Source organism: Rhagoletis zephyria, unplaced genomic scaffold, assembly GCF_001687245.7.
Source record: "Rhagoletis zephyria isolate East Lansing unplaced genomic scaffold, Rhagoletis_zephyria_1.1 Rzeph_scaffold_00058, whole genome shotgun sequence".
Taxonomy (NCBI): Eukaryota; Metazoa; Arthropoda; class Insecta; order Diptera; family Tephritidae; genus Rhagoletis; species Rhagoletis zephyria.
Genome location: NW_016157142.1, coordinates 496,145 through 519,911, shown reverse-complemented (window position 1 = coordinate 519,911; position 23,767 = coordinate 496,145). Strand labels below are relative to the sequence as shown.

At 37.4% G+C, this 23,767-nt stretch overlaps 2 protein-coding genes across 5 annotated transcripts in view; both read right to left on the bottom strand.

Annotated features, from left to right (window-relative positions):
• LOC108369394 (epidermal growth factor receptor kinase substrate 8) overlaps nt 1–23,767 on the bottom strand; it is a 503,749-nt gene that overhangs the window by 29,680 nt on the left and 450,302 nt on the right. The gene's annotated exons all lie outside the window — the stretch shown is intronic.
• LOC108369411 (uncharacterized) lies at nt 14,153–16,687 on the bottom strand. 3 transcript variants are annotated; one of them, XM_017624529.1, is made up of 3 exons: nt 16,584–16,687; nt 16,265–16,399; nt 14,153–16,185 (listed from the first exon to the last, which is right to left on the bottom strand). In XM_017624529.1, the coding sequence occupies exons 2-3, from the start codon at nt 16,396–16,398 to the stop codon at nt 15,033–15,035; spliced, it is 1,287 nt and encodes a 428-aa protein (XP_017480018.1). In that variant the 5' UTR covers nt 16,399; nt 16,584–16,687; the 3' UTR covers nt 14,153–15,032. The 3 variants fall into 3 exon arrangements, with proteins under 3 accessions (XP_017480018.1, XP_017480010.1, XP_017480003.1); XM_017624521.1 differs by lacking the exon at nt 16,584–16,687 and having other exon boundaries at nt 14,153–16,173; nt 16,253–16,509; XM_017624514.1 differs by lacking the exon at nt 16,584–16,687 and having other exon boundaries at nt 16,265–16,508.

The following is a 23,767-nucleotide window of genomic DNA, read 5'->3' as shown; positions in this document are numbered from 1 at the left end:
TTTTATTATTCTCAAGTACTCTCGTTTGATACCCATATGGCAACACTTAGTTTATATAGTAAATTTAACTGAATTAAAGTTTTCAAATAAGTGGCAACCCGCTTCAAGAATATTTTCAAAAGTAAGCTTCCTAATCCTCTTTAGTTTAATATTCGTATTGCAATATTTCATTTATTTTACAAATTTCAATGAATACAATTTTTCAATCAGTTGGCAAATCCCCTAAAAATATTTTCAGGATTAAAATTTCCTATCGTCTTTAGTTTGATGCCAATACTGCAATATTTAATTTATGCTATCAATTATATTAAATTAAAGTTTTCAAATAGGTGGCAATCTTCCACAAACATATTTTCAGCTGTAGGCCTTTGTAAATTTCTTTCATTTGACAGCCATATTGCAGTATTCACATTACCGTATCAATTGACCTAAACTGAAATTTTAAACACACGTGGCAACTCTCTAATTCTTTCTTCTATATTGGAAGCTAAATCTCTAGCGATACAACGGTGAAAACTGCATTCAATCCCATGCTTTCGACTGATGCGCGTACAAATATACAGACAGACAGATATTCAAAAATTCTAAAAATTGTTTATTTGGCTTCTGTGGCTTTAATAAAAACCCACCATATTATTTTTCTTTAATATCTATAAGGTACAGACATCGACCTGTTACAATTTTATTATATGTATATCTAGATGTAGATATAGATTTCATTTATTTTATCAATTTAATACAATAAAATTTTTCAAACAGGTGGCAGCCCTCCCTAAAACCATTTTCGGCAATAAAATCTCCTAAACCCCTTCAGTTTGATACCCGTATTGCAATATTCAATTTATCTCATAAATTAAATTAAAAGTAAATTTTCAAACAGGTGGCAACTCTAAAAAATATTTTTGGCTGTAAGCCTTCTTCAGCCTCGTTCTTTTGACGCCCATATTGCAATATTAATTTTTTCTTATCAATTTACTTAAACTCCAATTTTCAAACAGGTGGCAACTCTCTAATTTTTTTCCTCCTATATTTTAAGTTAGACCTCTAACAATACATCGGTGAAAACTGAATTCAAATCCATGCATTCGTTTTCGAGTGATGCGCGAACAAACATACAGACAGACAAACAGACAGACAGACAAAAAATCTAAAAATGGTTGATTTGGCTTCTGGTGCTCTAATAAAGACCCCCCCACATTAATTTTTCTTTAATATCTATAATGTACAGACATCGACCTGTTACAATTTGATTATATGTATAGATTTATAGATGTAGATATAGATTTCATTTATTTTACCAATTTAATACAATACAATTTCTCAAACAGGTGGCAGCCCCCCCTAAAAATATTTTCGGCAATATAATTTCCTAAACCCTTTCAGTTTGATACCCATATTGCAATATTCAACTTATCTTATAAATTAAATTTAATGTAAATTTTTAAACTGGTGGCAACTCTAAAAAAATATTTTTGGCTGTAAGCCTTCTTCATTCTCTTTCTTTTGACGCCCATATTGCAATATTCATTTTTTCTTATCAATTTACTTAAACTCCAATTTTCAAACAGGTGGCAACTCTCTAATTTTTTTTTCTTCCTAAATTTTAAGTTAGACCTCTAGCAATACATCGGTGGAAACTGCATTCAAATCCATGCATTGGTTTTCGAGTGAAGCGCGAACAAACATACAGACAGACAGACAGACAGACAGACAGACAGACAGACAAAAATTCTAAAAATGGTTGATTTGGCTTCTGGTGCTCTAAAAAAGACCCCCCACATTAATTTTTCTTTAATATCTATAATGTACAGACATCGACCTGTTACAATTTTATTATATGTATAGATTTTTGTAAACTTTTTGGGTATGCATTTTTGTAGCCTATTCAATTTTAATATAATAATGTGCAAGTTTGAATTAAAAGTCAACGGTAGTAAGCTACATGTAAAGTTGAATAGGTTACAAAATTGCATACCGAAAAGGTTTCTAAAAATTTTACATTTTCGTGAACTTTGCGTAAAGTTTTATGGCCCTATTCATATAAAAATAAAAAGGTTTATAAACTGAAGAATGTAAGAAAATGTCATTTTATTAAGCTCTTTAAACCTACTTTATTTTTAATTAATAAGGCCATTAAACTTTAACTTATTTGGTTTATGTTATGCAACAGACTACACGAAATTTCAGTTTATTTTAAGTGATGGACAAAATTAATGATAGTAATCCATATAAGCAAAGAAAATTGGGTTGCCAATGGAAGAAAAAATTTTAAAAGTTTTCGATACTACGAGTACTTTGGAAACCATCGAGTAAAATCACCAAATAAGGTATCGATTATTAAAGTACTCATTTTTATACCCTCAGTATCGATGCTTACTCAATATCGATAGCATCGCTCGAACCCTAGCTGCATACAGTAATTGTCAAATATGCATTTCTTTTGTTTGCGCTTTGGATTGAGTGCCTGCGCTATTGTACGGGAGCGCCTTGGACACTCATCTCTCACCTAACTACCGTTCTTATTTTGTATGTAAACAATAATTTAATAATTTGACACACACAATAGGTTCTTTTCCTAACAATCCGGACCGGATCCCGTAATTAGAGAACAAGCGAAAAGAAAAGAAAAAATGGAACATAATCCAGAAGTACGGGAATGCAAAAAACTACATTTCGTGCACAGAACTTGAGAAACAGCTGATTCACGTTGTGTTTGTTTTTTGTCACTTAAATGCAAACTCTTGCAAATTGAATTTTGGTTTCGATTTTAAGTATGTATATAAAGATTGAAAATACATCAAGAGGCAATTCAATATTCCTTAAAAGCACAAGTAAATGCAGGCAGCACGTAAACACAAAACAGCTGATATGAACTTTGACACTTTATCCATTTTTACCCGGAGAAAAAGTCCGGGCTATTTCGGGCAGGAAGAAAAAGGCACTTACGATCCATTACGTTCCAATTTTCGCTCTCTATTACCCATTTTGTTGAGTACGGGAGTGATTTCTGGGCTGTTTAGGGCACCCGCGGGATCCCGCGTTGCATACGGGAAAGAAGTGATTTTTTATACTGCTGAGGGCAGTTCGCGACGACACAAAACTCGAATAATGGTTTAGTGTGTTTTTTGATGGTTAAATATATTTAGTTATAAGATAAATATGATTTTTAATGGAGCGAATAAAGAACACGTCCATACTCAACCGCAAACAATTTAGTTTAGTACAAAAGTGAGTGAAAGTAGTAAAAAAGTGACAACTAAATCGATGCATTAACACCACTGGAAATATGAAACTTTCGAATTCCGTCCAATCCTTAAAATAAACTGAATAAAAAACAAAACATTAAACTGTAGTTAAATTTTTGTTGTTTTACGAGCATATTTGGAAGCATATTTACTAATGTTTTAATGTTAATCTAAGCGTTAAAAATTGCTTTTCTCGNTAAATTTTTGTTGTTTTACGAGCATATTTGGAAGCATATTTACTAATGTTAATCTAAGCGTTAAAAATTGCTTTTCTCCTGCTTATTTTCTTTGGTCCTGCTCATCACACATCACTTTAATTGAAGCACCACTTTGTAGATATTCCGGAATACTGGTAAATCAAAGAAATGCAAAAAAATTAATATTTTTATTGAGCTTTGTACCACGCTGGTTTTATCAGGACAAATTGAAAAAGCAACAAAGTTTAAGCGGTAGAATTTGTCTATTGTTGTATGTCATAAACTTTAAAAGCTTAAATAAATGTTTAGAGGGCCTGAAACCACAACCACCTTTTTTTTAACACTGCGAAAAGTCATAATATGACTTTGATGGTTCTTTGCGAACCTCCGTAATATATTTTTTAGGCGTTTAAAGTTTATGACATTCAACAATACGAAACTTACGACACCGTTGTGAACACCCCAAATTTTTTGGAAATAATTATTGGTTTGAAAAAAGAAATTTGTATAGGGCCACCCTAAGTTTCATTCTGGCTATGCCCATGGCTTAAGAGCTTATAACTTCCAAATTTTTAGTTATATTTCGTTACAAGGGAATTCAAACAAACCGGAAATAGCCGTGCTTCTTGAAGGCGGAATTTACAGACAAATACAAGATTTTGAGTTGAATGGGCTAAAAAACGGCACACTCAGTTTTTTCTAAAGAGTGTGATTAAAAAGTGTAATATTTTGATGCAAATTTGCAGAATTTTCTTTAATTTTGCACAAGGTTTGGTGCTCGGATTTTTGGGGTGTTGGGGGGATATCTTTATAAAAAATTTGCAAAAAATAAAAGGATTAAAAAACAGTTGCCCGTATTGCAAAAAAACTAAAAAACTAAACTTTATTGACAGGCTGTATACTTATATATGTAAGTATATGTAAGAAAACAATTTTAGCTATCTTTTTTAGATACAAGGAATTTTGTTAGCCATTTCTTAAAAGGAATTTGGGTACCACTAAAAATGATTCGCGGGAACACTAACTACATGTTAATAAGCTTGTTAAGGGTCCGAGTTTCTCTCCATAGATGTACTGTGTGAAAATGCCCGCTATTTTCGGCGGATACATTTGGATACAGTTTTCGAATTAGTATAGATACTTTAAAGCACAGCTGGGCAGCGTCTGCCTTGCGGGCGACTGCGCGTCGTATTCGCATATACATACGCGCTATGCTTGAGAAGTCAGCGAAAGCAACTGCACGATTTGTTCGCACGCACACAGTGACATGATTGGACGCACATTACTAATATGCTCTGCCGAGGTTGCCCACCTCTGCTTGCAGTGGCAACACTGGTACGTGTACAAGCAAGATCCTAACGCTGACAACGCGACCAGCGTTGCCGTTTTGCTTAAATTTTAGCAAAATTTATAAATTTTTTCCTGCCTGTTAAAATTTTTCTTCGGTTTGCTAAATTTTTTGATAGAAAAAGTCAAAAAGGATAATTTTCCTCAAAAATTCATAGTCGGAAGAGTTAACATTTCAATCAAATTTTCAATTTTATTTTAGGAAGACTGTCATCCAGATCCCGTATAAAGTTCCTGTAATGTTGCTCTACGCAACTCCCGATCGGCGGTCATCGCATTTTCAAACCTCCAAGTGTACTTCTGCCATGAATTCGCTTCTCATAAAAACCTCTTGCCGTTCGGGAGCGACCTAGAATATTAGGTCTATTCATTTGTGGAACAAGATCAACATGCACATTATGGATAACATGATACAAAACTCTTTATATGCATGCATTGAAAAAATTAGCGAAAAGGCAGCTAACTATTATAGGAGTATATGTTGAAAGCCTGAAAGATTGTGTAAGTACTTAATAGTAACTTCTTTTTGGTTGTTTGTGTTTCCGACAGGGTAGGAGTATGATGTATTGTGGAACCGGTTTCGGTTTGTCTCCAAACCAAATTTGACAAGGGGTCACGGAAAATCGTTCCACAATACTTAATAGTAGTTAGGCAACTGTTAGGCGCAATTTCAGATGGCGTATTTAAGTAGAGAGAACAACAAAGGTTGATAGATGGGATGTTTTATCAATCTTGCCAAAGAACAATCTTTGATCTTTGTACGACGAGAGAGGACTTTACTTCTCAATTGCCTACTAAGTCCAAAGTAGCACTTGTTGGCAAGAGTGATTGTCCGTTGGATTTCAAAGCTGACATTATTATTGGTGTTCCCAAATAAACGAATTCGTCTACTTTTTCAAACTTGTAACTGTCAACAGTGAAGTGGGTGCCAAGACACGTATGCTCTGACTGCTTGTGTGATGACAGGACATACTTCGTTTTGTATTGTGCCTGAGCGGTTCAGTTCTGCGGCTTTTATTATCTTCTCCTTTCCTATTCTAATGGAGCTCGTGGTATTGCTCAACATCATTTTACACAGCCGTATTAGTTTTGCGGGGGTATCAAAAACTTTGTGCCTGATCTATGGTGGATTTGCCAGGCCTAAAGCCACAATGATAAGGTCCAATCAGTGCGTTGGCGGTGGGCCTCAGTCTTTCGCACAATACACTCGATAAGACCTTATAACCTATACTTAGAGGGCTGACTCCGCGGTAGTTGGCGCGAATGTCGGGGTCACCTTTCTTGTGCATTAGGCAGAGCACACTTAAATTTCAGTCGTCGGGCATGCGTTTATCTGACCATATTCTGCATAAGAGCTAATGCATGCACCTCATCAGCTCCTTGAATAGCTCGGCTAGCCAGCCGTCAGCTTCAGCAGCTTTATTGTTTTTCCGCCGCGTAATCGCTATTCGCACCTCGTCATAGTCAGGCGGTGGGACAACGACTCCATCGTCATGGACTGGGGTCTCGGGTTCGTGTTCTCCACAACTTTCAGCGCTGCTACCATTTAGTAGGGTGGAAAAGTATTACTCCATAATTTAAGTTGATTCTGGACATCGGCCCCTAGGTCGCCATAGTTGTTCTTACAGGAGTTCGCCCTGGTCTTAAAACATTCCGTAAGTCGCCTATCCCTCTGGTAAAATTTTCGACCGTTCTCCCTGTAGGCCAGCATCTGNAGTTCCTGTAATGTTGCTCTACGCAACTCCCGATCGGCGGTCATCGCATTTTCAAACCTCCAAGTGTACTTCTGCCATGAATTCGCTTCTCATAAAAACCTCTTGCCGTTCGGGAGCGACCTAGAATATTAGGTCTATTCATTTGTGGAACAAGATCAACATGCACATTATGGATAACATGATACAAAACTCTTTATATGCATGCATTGAAAAAATTAGCGAAAAGGCAGCTAACTATTATAGGAGTATATGTTGAAAGCCTGAAAGATTGTGTAAGTACTTAATAGTAACTTCTTTTTGGTTGTTTGTGTTTCCGACAGGGTAGGAGTATGATGTATTGTGGAACCGGTTTCGGTTTGTCTCCAAACCAAATTTGACAAGGGGTCACGGAAAATCGTTCCACAATACTTAATAGTAGTTAGGCCGCCATAGTTGTTCTTACAGGAGTTCGCCCTGGTCTTAAAACATTCCGTAAGTCGCCTATCCCTCTGGTAAAATTTTCGACCGTTCTCCCTGTAGGCCAGCATCTGAAGCTCTTCGCACTCACGTATTTAGGCCTCTCTCTTCTTATTGCGGCAAATACGTTTCGCTTCCTTCTTCAGTTCTCTATAACAGAACCAAATAGATTGCGTTGCGCCCGATCGCAGCGTGGCCATATAGGCGGCGTCTTTTTTCTTTGCGGCTTNAACCTCTTGCCGTTCGGGAGCGACCTAGAATATTAGGTCTATTCATTTGTGGAACAAGATCAACATGCACATTATGGATAACATGATACAAAACTCTTTATATGCATGCATTGAAAAAATTAGCGAAAAGGCAGCTAACTATTATAGGAGTATATGTTGAAAGCCTGAAAGATTGTGTAAGTACTTAATAGTAACTTCTTTTTGGTTGTTTGTGTTTCCGACAGGGTAGGAGTATGATGTATTGTGGAACCGGTTTCGGTTTGTCTCCAAACCAAATTTGACAAGGGGTCACGGAAAATCGTTCCACAATACTTAATAGTAGTTAGGCAACTGTTAGGCGCAATTTCAGATGGCGTATTTAAGTAGAGAGAACAACAAAGGTTGATAGATGGGATGTTTTATCAATCTTGCCAAAGAACAATCTTNAACTACTTCTTCAGCGGCGGTACTTAGTGATCGGGAAATGTGGTTAAACTGCTCGCGTATGTCGGATTGTTGAATAGTGTGATCGGAGAGCAGGTGTGTGAGTCAAGTAGCGAATAAATTGGCCGCCTGTTGTGATTGCAGCTTTTCGACGTTAAGCTTCCTTTGCATTGTTGGGCGCACATTTTTTGAGGCGAGTGCGTATCTTGGCTACATCAAAATAGTGGTCTGAGTCGATGTTTGGCTTTCGGAGTGGACGTACGTCTAAAATTCTGGAAGCATGCCTTCCGTCTATCACAACATGGTCGATTTGGTTTCTCGTTTTTCGATCTAGAGGCAGCCATATAGCTTGGTGGATGTTATTATGCTGGAACCTAGTAGTACGTATTATCATGTTTCGGGCACCGACGAAGTCGATCAGCCTCATTCTTTTATCGGACATTTTGTCGCGGAGGCTGAATTTTCCTACAGCGGCGCCAAAGATCCCTTCCTTGCCCACCTTGGCATTAAAATTGCCGAGCATGATTTTGATATCGTGTGGGGGTAGCGCTTATATGTACGCTCCAAGCGCTCATAGAAGAGGTCCTTGGATGCCTCGTCCTTCTCTTCCGTCGGGGCATGGGCGCAGATGAGCGAGATGTTGAAGAATCTCGCTTTGATGCGGATTGGGGCTAGACGTTATTCCACCTGGCTGTACGCCAGTACTCGGTGACGGAGTCTCTCTCCTACCACGAATCCAACACCGAATTTGCGCTCCTTTACGTGGAAACTGTAGTAGACGTCGCAAGGCTTCACACTTACTTTTCCTTGCCCCGTCGCATTTATTGGATGGTGGTGATGTCAGCCTTTGTCTTCCCGAGGACATCAACCAGCCGGGCAGAGGCACTTTCCCCATTAAGGGTCCGGATATTCCAGGTGCATACCCTCAAATCATAGTCCTTTTTGCGTTTGCCGTGGTCATCACCAAAAAAACGGGGTCTCATCCGAGGCTTGTTGGAATTTTTCATTGGGCGGGGTTTTAACGTGGCGGGACCCAAACCCAGTGCACGCAAAGTTTTACGCATTCTCACTTTAACTCGTTCCCAAACGAGTGTTTGGTTGCTACCCGGATATAAATATCCGGACGTTGTGAGCTGTGATTTGATCCGTACGCAAAAGAATCAATTCTGGCCACTGCCAGGAGAATGGTAGTAGTCCACTTGCAAACAGCGTTATGTGATTTTATAATAGTGAGCCATAAATTAAGAAAAACGTCTACAACAACAAGTGACATCCAAATTGTATATTTCTTTTTATTATCTGAAAATTTGGATATATAAGAGCCTAATAACATTAAAAATCAAAATCGCAGTGCGGTAGTTTCTGCAAATTTTATATATAGAAATTAAATATAGCGAGTTTTGGAACAGTAAGTTTTATATAGCCAGCTTTTTTAAGCTTTTCGCGTTCTCTCTTCCATGAAGGTTATTCTGCTTCTTTTTTAAGACGTCTTTCACTAGGCACCGAAACTACCACGTTTTCTAGCATGTTTTCTAAGTTCATTAGAAGATGGAGACTTTTGAACTTGTATAAATACATACAATAAATATTATAGCGACTTTTGAAAGTTTATATATCTGTGTTCGTATGGAAAAGTAGCTTATCTCGAAAGGCTGACTTTAATATAAATCGGCATTTGCAGTATACGATTGCGAATGACTCGCTGGCGCTGAGCCGTTGAACAACTTTTAGCAAATAAACGTGCAAGAAATAGTTCCGATACTAGCAAGTCAATATTCTTATTACGTCTCATCAAAAAATTCTTTGTCGTTCAAAGAATAAAAGGAATGCCGCATGATACTAAAGCCAACCTTTCGACATAAGCTACTTTTCCATACGAACGCAGATATGCATACAGTAAGTATTATAGCGACTTTTGCTAGAGTAGCTAACATTTGATGTTATTTTTTTTAGAATATAAAAGGATTTTGCACTGTATTGTTAGTGGACATGAAACTACTTTAAATACTGGTACGTTAACCACCAAAACCTAAAAATCGAAACAAATTTACATAGCGCACTTTGCAAGTGGACTACTCAGATATGTTACATAATTTTAACGGGATTTTGTAAATTTTTTGAACTATTTCGGTAAATTTTATTTCTTGGCCGCGGCAACGCTGAACGCGACAGCATACATAATTACTCACTAAACCAAAGCATCCGAATTTGTCGGAAACCAGACTTTTCTAAACAAAGTCGAAAGTCTTTCGATCCTTCTTAACGATTTCGTAACGATTCCTCACACCGGAAACAAAGTCGAAGGCCTTTCAATGTTAATTAACGATTCCCCACCGAATTTTTCGGTTATCAGACTTTTTTGAACAAAGTCGAAAGTCTTTCACTCTGGCTTAACGAATTCGGAACTGTTACGTAAAGGGGTAAAAAAAATTTCGATCGTATTGAAAATGAAAATGCAAAAGAGGTAATTGGTGCGGGTAGTGAAGTGAAATTAAAATAAAGTGAAGATAAAGAAGTAAAATTGAAATACAACCCTCAAAAGACAAGCAGAAAAAGTGTTTAATTGTATTTTACATACCGAAATCGAAGGTCCTACCGAAAACGTAAAAAAATATAAGGAAGATGAGGGCCTTGCCATATGATTACAGATTGTTATAGCCAAACCACCAAGTGATAATTTTTACGCAATAGGAGCCTTAACTTCCGTCTTCTATGGACTCCACTGGTGGAACTACTGAAAATCTGGCATTTGAGTGTACTTATCTATACTTCTATACTAATCTATATCTTCTATCTATATCTATATCTATTCTATATCTATATCCATTCTATACTAATTATATAAATAGAAGTCCCTTTTTTGTAACAGGTAATCTCGCGAACGGCTGGTCAAATTTTCATGAAATTTTGTATACAAATAGCCTTCGGTAACCATCATGTTTTAGGCTAAAAAAATTTTACTTTTTTCGGGTAGGTGGACCAGGAACCGGTCTATTCGAAAAAATCTTATCATAGTCCGATTTGCTTAAAATTAAAATATATGACCCATTTTTTCCGGGGAGTGGTCCAGGAACCGATCTATTCGAAAAAATTGAATTTACGGTCCGATTTGCTTAAAATTCGGTGCGCTGATAGCTTTTTAGCATGTATTAGCATATGTGATCAATTTTTTCCGAGAAGTGGACCAGGGACCGATCTATTCCAAAAAATCGCATTTATGGTCCGATTTGCTTACAATTCGGTACGTAAGTAGTTTTTAGCATATATTAGGGTATATGGCCCATTTTTGCCGAGAAGTGGACCAGGGACTGATCTATTCGAAAAAATCGTTTTTACGGTCCGATTTGCTTAAAATTCGGTACATAGGTAGCTTTTTGCCTGGATAAGCTTATAGATTCCTGTTTTCCAATTTTCATGCAATTTCGAATAAAAATAGCTTTAAGTAACGACCATATCAAGGGGCGAATTCGTCACTAGGCAAGATTTTTTTGCGCCAATCAGAAAGAACGGATACTGGCAAAATATAATTATAATATATAATATATCTCAACTAATTTATATTTAGAACGCCGTTTGTTAGTTTTCGCAAGGCTCGAGAGCGGCTGAACCGATTTTTTTGAAACTGCCACCTGCCGCACGTGTCCCAAGGATGGTTTTAGGCTGAAAAAAAAAAAATCGATATGTAAACATGCTACATATCTCTGAAAGTGTGCATGGTAGAGTTTTGGAAATTGGTATGGAGATTTACGAAATCAATCGCATACCCTTGGAGAAAAATTTAAGCTATAGTAAAAAGGGGTGTGACATCTCCCATACAAACCGAATTTTTGCTTATCTCTGGAAATTTTTTGGTAGAGTTCTAGAGTTTTGTATGGAGATGTACGAAATATATCGCATACTCTTGGAGAAAAATTGGAACTATTGGAAAAGGGGGCGTGGCATCTTCCATACAAACCGAATTTTTCATACTGCCTATCTTTGGAAGTGTTCATGGTAGAGTTCTGGAACTTGGTGTGGAGATATACGAAATCAATCGCATACTCATGAAGAAGGAGGGCAGCTGTTGGAAAAGGGGCGTGGCTCTTCCCATATAAATCGAATTTTTATACTGCATATCTCTGGAAGTATTCATGGTACTGTACTGGAACTTCGTATGGAGATATGTATATAGTTGAAATCAAGCCCATACTCATGGAGAAAATTTGGGCTATTTGAAAAGGGGTGTGAGGCCTACAAACCTACCGACCTTTAGCTATCTTTGAATGAATTTTTTTATTCTTCTGTAGGTGTGTTTGTGAGTGAAATCCTCCTAAAGGGTTGTACGGATTTTAACGAAACTTTTTGTGTATTTGAGTGGGTCTCTGGATGGTTTAGTTTCAAAATTTAATCCGACAGTTGGCGCTGTAGTTGAGTTATTACTAAAAATCTTATTTATGATCCGATTTGGCTAATGTTTTAAATATGTATGCAATACTATTGCAAAAGCGTGCTGCCAAGTGGTGCTGAAGTCGAGCTATTACTAAAAATAGCCAAGTGAGAAAAGGGGCCGTGAAGGTCAGATTAAATCGACCTGTTGCACCATTGAGTATATCGACGGTCCTGCGTTGCAATTGGCCCAAAGGATGTGATTTTCCAATATTATTATGCGTTCAAACTTTTAAGGTACAGAACAATGATTCGCACCCATTTTGATTTGGCACCTACTATACTGTAAAGCTTCTAGGATATTCACTATAGAACCGGGTCATTGTTGCCGCCAGGGAGAGGAAAAAATTTATTTCGCTTTGCGAATAACCGTGCTATGAAATGCCGCACAACTGGAGAATTTCAAGAACGGATATAGCACTTTCCTTAGGTTATTTAAAGCGGCAAATGACCACCAAACCTTAATCTTAGCAGACAAATGTGCCAATGAAAATCGTAAACGTGAATTGTTGGTGAAAATGTTGGACCAAAAAGTTTCAATAAAATATATAAAAATTTTGGGCGGGACGAAGATCGCCGGGTCTGCTAGTGTTGTTAATAAAAGAGATACAGCGAAAAGTTTTCAGCACTCTCAAAATTTAAATTTAGTTGGCTATGAAATACCAAGATACAAAAATTTGAAGGTAAAACCGCTGAGAAGCAGCATGAACGTCTTAGAAGTATGCTAACATAACAAAATTGTTTTAAAATTTTCAGTCTCACAAATACAGTCTCACTTTTAGTCTGAAAAAAAAACATGATACGTCAAATGGGAGCAAGGGCGAATAAGAGGAAGAAGTGATTGATCGTCAACTCATCGTCAGGAAGAAGTGAAACTACCATTTAAACATTTGTATCATGGAAAATATGAATATTTTCATCTATTTGTTTTTTGTTTTACTTTTATTTGGCATTTGAGTTTGTCTGGAAATTTGAATTTTACAAAGTAGACAAACTTCAAAACATAAATCATGGCCGACGAAATGAGCGAACGGTTTTACCTTTAAATATTTGTATCATGATAAAATCAAAATTTGTTTGAAATGCTAGTTAATCAAAATAAGGAATACATTTGGCAACTTAAACAGTTTGATTGTTAATGAGGGCATTTATACATTTCAACTAATCACCCTAAAACATTTTCTTATCGTTTATTTTTAAGATAACGAAGTAAAATAAGCAACTTACAGATGGCCTGAAAGATTTAATTTTTGCCAACTTAAAGTCTACCTTTAACCAGGACTAGCAGAGCACCCGACGTCGTTCGGGGTAAACAAATTAAAATATAAAACAGTAGCATAAATTAAATGAAATAAACTATCTTCTTTCTGTTTAAATTAAGGCATTCTTATGAACTATATTTTTCGTTTTATCGTGCTTCAACTACTATATACTTGTCATCATTTTCTGTACTACAAATCTTATTTCATTATTAATGTTAGGTGGATTAAGGCAACGATAGAATTATTAAATTAAAATTAGTCTGCTACGGTACATTCCGTTTAACTGCCTATTCGCTTAGCTGTTTTAGTATAGCTGCACTTTTCCGGTAGAATGTTTGTTTCGGAAGGAGTTTTATTCATTACTAACAAATACCCGGCGTGCTTCGCGACGCTTCGTGAGTAATTATGCATTAAGGTTAAGGAGAAACCGTATTGAAACTCAAATGGGAAACCTCTTCAGGGGAAGAATTTTGCCTTTATTAGTATCCATAATTAATATGGGCGGCCATTGTAACCCTAGTACATATGTATGTACATGTAATGTGAATAACTCAGTGAGAGGGGAGACCAGTATGTTTGCATGTATGTACATATGTATATAAAAAAATATTTATTGGACCAAAAAGTAGTGGGTAGGCACTGTGGCCAATGGTAATCAACTATTACCACCTCCGCATGGTTATAAGCCATGCAGAGTCCGCAGAATGCTCCGGAAGCAGTGTCCGGAGGATGCATCCGACTAGGCAGAGCATACTTTGAAGTGCCATCTAATTAGAACTTAAGAAAGTTCAATTACATGGCAGTTGAGAAGTGCATGTGCAAAAATTTCCTAAATTGCATAAACGAAATTTTTGCACATGCAGCAGTACATAGCATGTATTTAGGCGCCTGGTGTTAGCAGACGCGCCTAAACATACCGGCCCCCCTAGACGATTTGGTCGTCTAGTGAATATGACATAGCCGCAAAGATCCGGCTCGAAGGACCATGAAAAACCCTGGCGACTTAATGGGTATAGACTCGATAAGTGCACCAGTGTTTTTTATTGGAAAAATAAGAAAACAAAAGCACCAGGTTTTAGTTTGAAATACAATTAAGTTTGACGGTTTATTTAATAGGTATATTAAAATTCAAGGGGGCTTACAATATTACCTTGATTATGAAGTGGTGTGGTGGCGGAACGTCCGTAATCGCTGGTGATTGAAATCCAATAGAAAGTTTAAAAAGTTAGAAACTGAAGTCGAACCCTCTAAACGGTTTGAAGAGTTCCGTTTTCAGGGGAAATTTAACGAAGGTGCACTGACAGGAAAAGTGCAGTTTTTCTTTTTGTCTTGTTTCACATACGAATGTGTATGTGTGTGCATCTGTTAAATTAACATTAGGGTGGTACACCCGATAATTTACTTTAAGTATTTGATTTAGCGTGGAGGCCTAAACATACCGGCCCCCTTGCTATAAGCAACGTTTCAAAGATGGTTCAGCTACCACACCTTACATTTACATTTATTTACATTGTAAATTATGTTCTTTAACTTTGTGAATTCTGCCGCAGATTGGTCCTTGCCCGGGGATCTAGTCCGCACGTTCTCCGGTCCTCCTTGCAATCTCTAGCTACGGGGAAAAATGGAAGAAAAAGCTAATAGGAAAAAAAGGTGTGGTTGATCATTTCATTGCACTTTTATTTAAATTCGGTATGTATTCATGAATACTAAATATAAAATTTTAACTATTTTGTCACATTTGGTGAGCTCCTGATATAATCAGCCCGAACATGGAAGCTTGCGCCAGTAAACCGCCGATCGTTGTTGGCGGAGTGCCACATACCATGACCTGGGCGTATACATCAGCGCCAAGTGTTAGTCGAGTGGGGGTGGCCCGATAGAACTGTGGATCCGCCAGACGCATAAATTGAAACGGCGTCGCTATCGTTGGGTCGATGTTAGCCGCGGGGCTGAGTCGGTTGTATCGCGTAACTAGCCTGGCCTGAGTAATTACTCGTTCCGCGACCCCGTACTTTCCTCGCAGCACGAGGGAACATGTTTTCGCGCGGGCGTTGCTGACTTCGAGCTGAAGCTCCCGTGCTAGGTCCCTGTCGATGGTACTGCTGGGGGCGCAAGAGTCAATCAACGCCCGCACCAGATGAAGTCGGCCGCCTGACTCGATTCGTACAATTGCGGTTGGGGCGATGGCTACGAATGAGCGCATTATTGGTGCTGGAACCGCGATTGTTTTTAACTTGCCTGTCCGGAATCCACCCGATGGAATGCGTTGGATGGTGAGGGAGGAACGGTCGCCACGTCGGTGTCGTGCGGCCCTTATTGCTTGCCAACGCGACGAGCGAAAAGGACGAGTTTCCGCGCCATCACGCTGGCTGCAATTACGCTTGCGCCAAAATGAGCGAAAAGGACGAGTTTCCGCGTCATCTCGGTGGCCAGAATTGGTTCCGCGCCGATATGAGCGAAAAGGACTAGTTTCCGCGTCATTTCGTTGACCGCCCGTTGGCTGTGTGTGTGTGAGCACTGCTGGCATGGGACTGTCTGCTTCAAGTTCGTGCTGTAGCGGCGGTCGAATCTTGCGGGTTTTCAAGCCGCCGTCTGGTGGTGAAGGGATTATCTCTTCCCGTCTTTCCACCTCTTCTGCCTCTACCTGCTTCGCCCATGACGTCGTTTGGTCGGAACCGTAGAGCGAAATCGCTCCGTCAGAGCCGTCGTCGTTATCGGGGTGATTTTCCGTCGTTTCCCTTGGATCGCCGTAGTCTTCAATATGCAGGGAGGTATGGTGCTTTTCGTCGCAGCGGTGGCATCGGTCATTGCTTCCACATATTTCTATCCGATGGAATGGCGACAAACAGTTGGGACAGTACCGATGTATCAAAATCGCCCGCAACCTTTCCTGCGCGGATTTCCCTCGGTATATGGGGTNACAAACAGTTGGGACAGTACCGATGTATCAAAATCGCCCGCAACCTTTCCTCTGCGGATTTCCCTCGGTATATGGGGCAGAGTCGTACTCCGTGGTTGTTACCGCACAACCGACAAGGAATCTTAAAATGATCGACACGTTTTTCGGTCTTAGTGCGGGTGGCCGTGAAGCGAGGCATTCTGTAAAGTTAAACCCCCTTTTTATCGCCGTATGCACAATTATGGTTCATTGTGTATTTTAAAACCTTAGCTGGGTGGCAAGTTATACATATATACATATGCATATTTAATTGCTAATGATTTACATATTTGCCGTATTACGTATACGAGAATGTGCAAGAAATTTGAAATGTCAACCACATACCTTTAAAACTCCTGAATGTTTTTTAATGTGGTGCTGGTGCTTAATTTGGGTGTTGTGTACTGATGTGGTACGTTCCCGACTTATTGTAACTTCACGCTGGTGTTTGTGGCGATTCTCCAGTTGATGCTGGCGGACAGTTGTATGCGCAGATGTAATAATCTGGAGACCGCTAGTGACCCTTGACCGCTGGTATATTCAAAGAATGGCGCCTTTGTTTAGCTGCAGTGGACTGTATTTGCTTTGCTCTGGTTAATTATAGTTCCTGGCGAAGATGGACCATGAATAACTCAGTGAGATGGGAGACCAGTATGTTTGCATGTATGTATGTATATAAAAAAATATTTATTGGACCAAAAAGTAGTGGGTAGGCACTGTGGCCAATGGTAATCAACTATTACCACCTCCGCATGGTTATAAGCCATGCAGAGTCCGCAGAATGCTCCGGAAGCAGTGTCCGGAGGATGCATCCGACTAGGCAGAGCATACTTTGAAGTGCCATCTAATTAGAACTTAAGAAAGTTCAATTACATGGCAGTTGAGAAGTGCATGTGCAAAAATTTCCTAAATTGCATAAACGAAATTTTTGCACATGCAGCAGTACATAGCATGTATTTAGGCGCCTGGTGTTAGCAGACGCGCCTAAACATAATGTGTTGTAATCGATTGGTGATAATAACAAAAGTTAAGATCTATCTTCACAAATCAGTTCCGTATCAGTTCAGTATCATTGCCAATCAGCATCGATCAGTGATACCAATTCACACACATCCGTAGTATGTCGTCCGGTACTTTCAGTAAAATGAAGTTCACTGAAACCAAGATGGCTTATTTTACTAATGATCAGTTGTCAATTATTGCCATATTATATAATTCTGGATAATTCCGTACCAACTCGATTCATTTGCCCTCCATATTAAACAAAACTTGCAATAGAATACCGTCAGCTCGTCAGGGAAATACACAAATAAATCTTTGCCGAGTTAACTACACTCTAAAAAATGTTTGTTTAAATTTAAGCATATTAATAAAGGTAACCAGTTTCCTAATGTATGCAAATTTTGTTAATCAATTTTAATACTGCTTTTTTAACTTTTACTAACCATATGTGTGGCGTGGAACAAATTTGAAATTTGTTTGTTGAATTCTAAACACTTAAGGCCAAATTCACAGTGCGTAGTTAACTCAGAATCTTCAGTTAACTACAGGTTTTCAGTAAAGCACTGTGAATTTGGCCCTTAGGGCCGTTAATTTAACTATTTTAAAGTATAGTTAAATAAATACTTAAACTTAAATAAAAAATTTCTATCGAATTTTCTTAGCGTTCACAATTACACAGTTTACACATAAAGTGTTTAAAATTTGCTCTAAAAGTTTTTTGTTTAAATCAACGCATATTAAGAGAGGTTACCAGTTTCCGCTCCTAATGTGTGCAAATTTAGACACCGTGCCTGTTTACTTTTACATACCAAATTTGTCGCGTAGAGCAAAAAGACACATAAAATGTACTTAATTTTTGTTTTTAGTAGGGAATGTATTTTTGCAATTTTGAACACTTCATGTGAATATTTTAAAAAATCTCGTGTTCAAAAATCCAGTCTTGAACATCTTATGCGTATACTTACACAGATTTTATTTGAAAATAAACACTTTTCAGTAGCAGTTTTACATGCAGTTTTTAGAGTGTAAAAAAATTGCGGGNTTTAAAAAATCTCGTGTTCAAAAATCCAGTCTTGAACATCTTATGCGTATACTTACACAGATTTTATTTGAAAATAAACACTTTTCAGTAGCAGTTTTTAGAGTGTTAAAAAAATTGCGGGACGAATACTGAAGCAGCACTGACGGTAAAAAACGGCAATGTGCCGGACGGTCTGAAAAACTCTATTTGGGACTGGGGCAACGATATTATATTTTTCACTGACACTAATAGGTACGGCACTGATATGTGTAGATATACTTTTATTGTAAAAACCCACTTTAAAATTGATTTAAAGTCGACAAATAAACGCAGATTTATTTTCGATTGCAGGCATCGTTTCTATTCGCGCCGCCGCACAGTGTTTCGACTATATGGAGGCAGATAGAAACAAGTCATGGTGACAGTTTATAAAAAAAACCGGTTGGACTTAGAGAGGGAAAAGTAAAAGTCACAAATACCACATTTCACATTATTTACTCACCCCCCTTCTTCACGAACGATGCATTTCCAAAGAAATACGGGAATCGGCGCGATACCGAGAAATCAGTTAAGTTGCCTTTGGCGGTTAACCCATTAAAGAAAATTTTTCTTTTTCAACTGTAATCAATTATCTAAATATCGTGGAATATTGAGGTGAAGGTATTTATCATTTATTTGGAACTTTCCTATTTTCTTACCACAAAATTTACTTAGAAATGTAGATGCTAAAGATTATTAGAAAAAAAAGTTTGAGTACCGGTCCGTCAGGTCTTGAAATTTGACGAATGTTTTAGAGAATTTTATGTAGTTTTGGAATATATAATTTGATCTTTGCGCGCGATTTTGCAAATATATGTAATTTTTGATTTTCAAGATTTTTGATTTTCAGCCTCTTTTTGCACAATTTCGCGAAAAGAACTTTTCGAACAATGACAAAATCTCACCAAACATTAAGTAAAAAGCGAGTATTTACACCTAAGTCGTTTTATAGTATAACATTTGTTTTCTGAGAGTGAAAAGCAGGAAACAAAAATGAGCCAAAATTCCATCATATTTAACGACTGGGCTCACATTTTTTTTTAGCTTTGGACGTTATAGTGATCCAGTCTTCCCCATATTTTACATTTAGGTTTTTCTAATAAAAGAGAGAGCACAAACTAAATTTCATCGAAATCGGATGAAATTTTATGTTTCCGCCCCCAAGAGTAGAAGGCGTGGCAATTACTCCATCTTTACCAAATTTCATAATTCCCTATTCCTAAGTAAAACTAGAGCCCATGTCAAGTTTCAGTGAAATTGGTGCAAGTTTACTATTATTTCCACCTGCCTCCATATAGTCGAAACACTGCGCGCCGCTACTATTCTCCGATTACGGGCCATTGCCCTTGCGGCTCTCGTTTGTGTTCGACAAATTTATTTAAGCTTTAGGCATTTTTAAACACTTCGCACTGTTCTGTTATTTTAAAGACATTTTTGTATTTAGTAACGAAATTCCACTTTGTATAAGCCAAAAAACTCTCCCTTTAACGCACTTGCTAATTTATCAACTTCGCGAAAACAATGTGCCGAATTCCCATGTAGTCCAACAAATAGACATACATATGTACATCATTGATTTGCTGTTGTTTGTGCATGCCACTACAGCGTTGGAAAAATGGAATTCGGCTAGGATTCCCATAAAAAACAGGTCTAAAGTACTTTGCCATATCAATTCTAATTTGAACATAGTTATGCACTTATGTATGCATGTATTCAAGTCTAACGCAATTGTTTGAATGTTGATTTGTTGAAGTTGAGTTTTGTTTTGTGCAGAATTTGCATGAAGCGAAACAGATATTTCTTTGCTGTTATTTATCACGATCCAGAAAATAAAGGTCGCTCCATTATCGGATCGCTAACCCTCTCTTCGTCGATTTGACAGTATCGACCCAATCGCAGGCGTCATAAAATACTTTTGTTGACATTCACTGTTGACAACTTGATGCTTTTCGAACCAATTTTAGTGGGTATTCAGACCTTGAAAATTTTTGAGCTTGGTGCTTGGTGCGATTTTGGTGCTTTTGTTTTTAGTTGGAAGACGCCAAATTAGAAAATCTTAAAAAATGGAAGCAACATTTATAGCAATCGTAAGTGTGGTAAGCAACTTTACAAAAATTTAATAAAAATCATGGCACAGTGACAACAAAATATATGGCAGCATCTTCAATCATCGACCATCGTGCGAGAAACATGGATTTTCATTAATTTGAATCGACATCCTTACAAAAAGATTATGTATGCATATAAAGTCCATAAAATACACCAATAAAAATTTGTCGCTTTTTCAAATTCAAAACTTGGCAATACTGCCTTTTGTTCGATGCTTCCTCTTTTTCTTGTCGAGTTCGTCTTGCTCTCTCATTCTGGTATTTGTTGACGTCACGGCCAGTTGCTCTCAGCTCGATTGGTGCATTCTTGGTTATTTATTCTGTATGCTACAAAACGATTTAAAATAAGGTTTCTGCTGCGTTGCGGCAACTTTTTTTCACGAACTTCATCTTTGTGAAATAGAGGAAAAGATGAACATCAAAATGTATGTATGTATGCCACACCAAGAAGCTTACAGCGAGCATACACCTTCCAGAAAATAAAGGTCGCGCCATTCGCGGTCCGCTAACCCTCTCTTCGTCGATTTGCCAGCATCCACCCAATCGCTGACGTCATAAAATACTTTTGTATACATTCACTGTTGCCAGCTTCATGTTTTTCGCACCAAATTCAGTGGGTATTCAAAACGCGAAAATTTTTGAGATTTGTGATTGGTGCGTTTTTGATGCTTTTGTTTTTAGTTTGAAGACATCAAATTAAAAATCTTAAAAAAAATTGAACAAAATTTATAGCAATCGTAAGTGTGGTAAGCAATTTTACAAAAATTTTAACAAAATCATGGCACAGTGACAATCATAAGCGAAAACGAAATATGTGCAGCACCTTCAATCATGCCAGAAGAAATCGACCATTGTGCAAGAAACATTGATTTTTATTAATTTTAATCGGCATCCTTACAATAAAATTATGTACTCATATAAAGTCCATAAAATACACCAATAAAAACGTGGTGCTTTTTCAAATTAAAAACTTGGCAACACTGCCTTTTTTTCGATGCTTCCTCTTTTTCTTGTCGAGTTCGTCTTGCTCTCTCATTCTGGTATATTTTGACGTCACGGCCAGTTGCTCTCAGCTCGATTGGCGCATGTGGTGGGCATGTGCCGATATCGCAGCAAGCAGCATTTTGAAGTAAAAATAAAAAATTATAGTTTAAAAAACTAAAACCTCGCTATTATAATTTCCATTCGTACTGTCATCAGGTATGTAACTTGAGAATAGAAATCGCCGCATCTTTTAGGCGTATCAATATTACATAGTTACATCCCGAGTTAATAAAAGGGAGGTAAAAAAACAAAAACAGTTGCCAAACGAAATACATACATCATCAGTGTTTGTACATAAAACTTTGGGCGCAGCGCTGCTTGTATGTACATAAATTTCGCTTTGCGCATTCCTGAAGCTGGCAAAGGTTCTTTTTTACTTTGCGCTGTGCTAGCCGAGTAAAAAAAGAGAAGAGGATAGAGAAAAGAGTATGTGGTTTGTTGATGCTCTCTAAACACAAACGCGTGAAAGGCACACGGTCTAGCTTTAATTAGTCTATACTTTAATTAAACATACTTGTTATTAAAATTTCATTTTAAAAATACCACCGTGTCTTACTGTGGTAGAAATATGTCATTTTAAAACTTGAATCATAGAAATCGGACCAGTACATCGATNAACGCGTGAAAGGCAAACGGTCTAGCTTTAATTAGTCTATACTTTAATTAAACATACTTGTTATTAAAATTTCATTTTAAAAATACCACCGTGTCTTACTGTGGTAGAAATATGTCATTTTAAAACTTGAATCATAGAAATCGAACCAGTACATCGATTGTTTTGCTCTCACGTTTTTTGGGCTTTAATTTTATATATAGTATAGATAGATAAAATTTACATATTTATGGTTGACTGATGGGGCTAGAGCCATACAGTTGCGTGTGAACTCCAAAAAATGGACTTGANCGTGTCTTACTGTGGTAGAAATATGTCATTTTAAAACTTGAATCATAGAAATCGAACCAGTACATCGATTGTTTTGCTCTCACGTTTTTTGGGCTTTAATTTTATATATAGTATAGATAGATAAAATTTACATATTTATGGTTGACTGATGGGGCTAGAGCCATACACTTGCGTGTGAACTCCAAAAAATGGACTTGATCAGCAGTGTTGCCGCGAATCATTTTTAGTGGTAGCCAAATTCCTTTAAAGATAAGGCTAAAAAAGAGCTAAAAAAAGTAGTTGTGGCTAAAAATGGTAGCTAAAATTTTTTTATTTACATATGATGGTATAGAAAAACAATGAAAGCTTGCTGGCTCCATCAAGTGATTGTACCATCAGGCATATAACCTACCAGCGTGCTGGTAAAATACAGTATATTTTTCTTTGCTGCCTTTATGCTTAAGTGCACATTTAAGATACCTACCCTAAAATGCGCACTACCGGCATTATTTTTAACATTTATAAGGAAACTCCTCCGATAGATGCATTCAACATACCTGCACATTGGCGATACCTGGCTTAAAAATTGTGCAACTATTATTAACTATCAAAGAAAGTATTAGGTTTACCTGCACTGGCCCTACAAATACCTAATTTTACAAGCTTTTATTTATTTTTCTCATCTCGCAGAACAACGAAAATGGCTATCAATTAATGTAGTTATATAGATAATTAGATACCATTCGGTAAAAATTTCGCTTGCAGTAATTTCTACGTGGTAAGTGCTCCTCCATTAATTGGTTTCATAGGGATTCGGATACCTTCCTCATTGAAGTAGTAAAGAAAATTCATTTAAGTGCTTTTTTCGGTTAAGTGCACAAGGTTTTCGTGCAAAGAAGGATGAGCAGCTAAGCAAAATATACTATATTCATTTCTTTACAAATGAGGTCGAGGAGAGATCGAAATCATTAGAGCCGAAATTTCATAATTTTTCTACCATTTTGTTAAACTTTGTTTTTTTTTCTTTTTAATTCACAACTGCAATATCGGGAACTTAATCTTCCACAAACACGGTTTTGACTCATATAGTGCAAGAAACTTTCGCCAAAATACTTTTTACTTAGAAAATTTAGCTAATTTCACCACTCACGACACCAGCATACTGGTACAAACATAAAATTTTCAAATAGTTTTTGAAGTCGCACCAGCAGCTGGTACAATCACACCACAAGAACATTCACGATCAATCGACTTGGTGGGCCATTTAACAAATTAAGCATATTAAGGGCCGTAAACTTATCTATTTTAAACTATAGTTAAATCGTTAATAGGTAAGTTAACAGCCCTAACACTTTTACAGTATACATATATGTATATACATATATCAGTCTTTCTTATTTTAAAAATTCATCTCTTACATAAATGAAAAAAA

What these genes read in the sequence shown, in the direction of transcription:
- LOC108369411 (XM_017624529.1), bottom strand. Translation starts at nt 16,398, where the DNA reads ATGCCTCGCTTCACGGCCACCCGCACTAAGACCGAAAAACGTGTCGAT. An exon ending in GGGAAATCCGCAGAGGAAAG is followed by an intron (nt 16,186 to 16,264) that starts GTTGCGGGCGAT and finishes CGCGCAGGAAAG; the next exon opens with GTTGCGGGCGATTTTGATAC.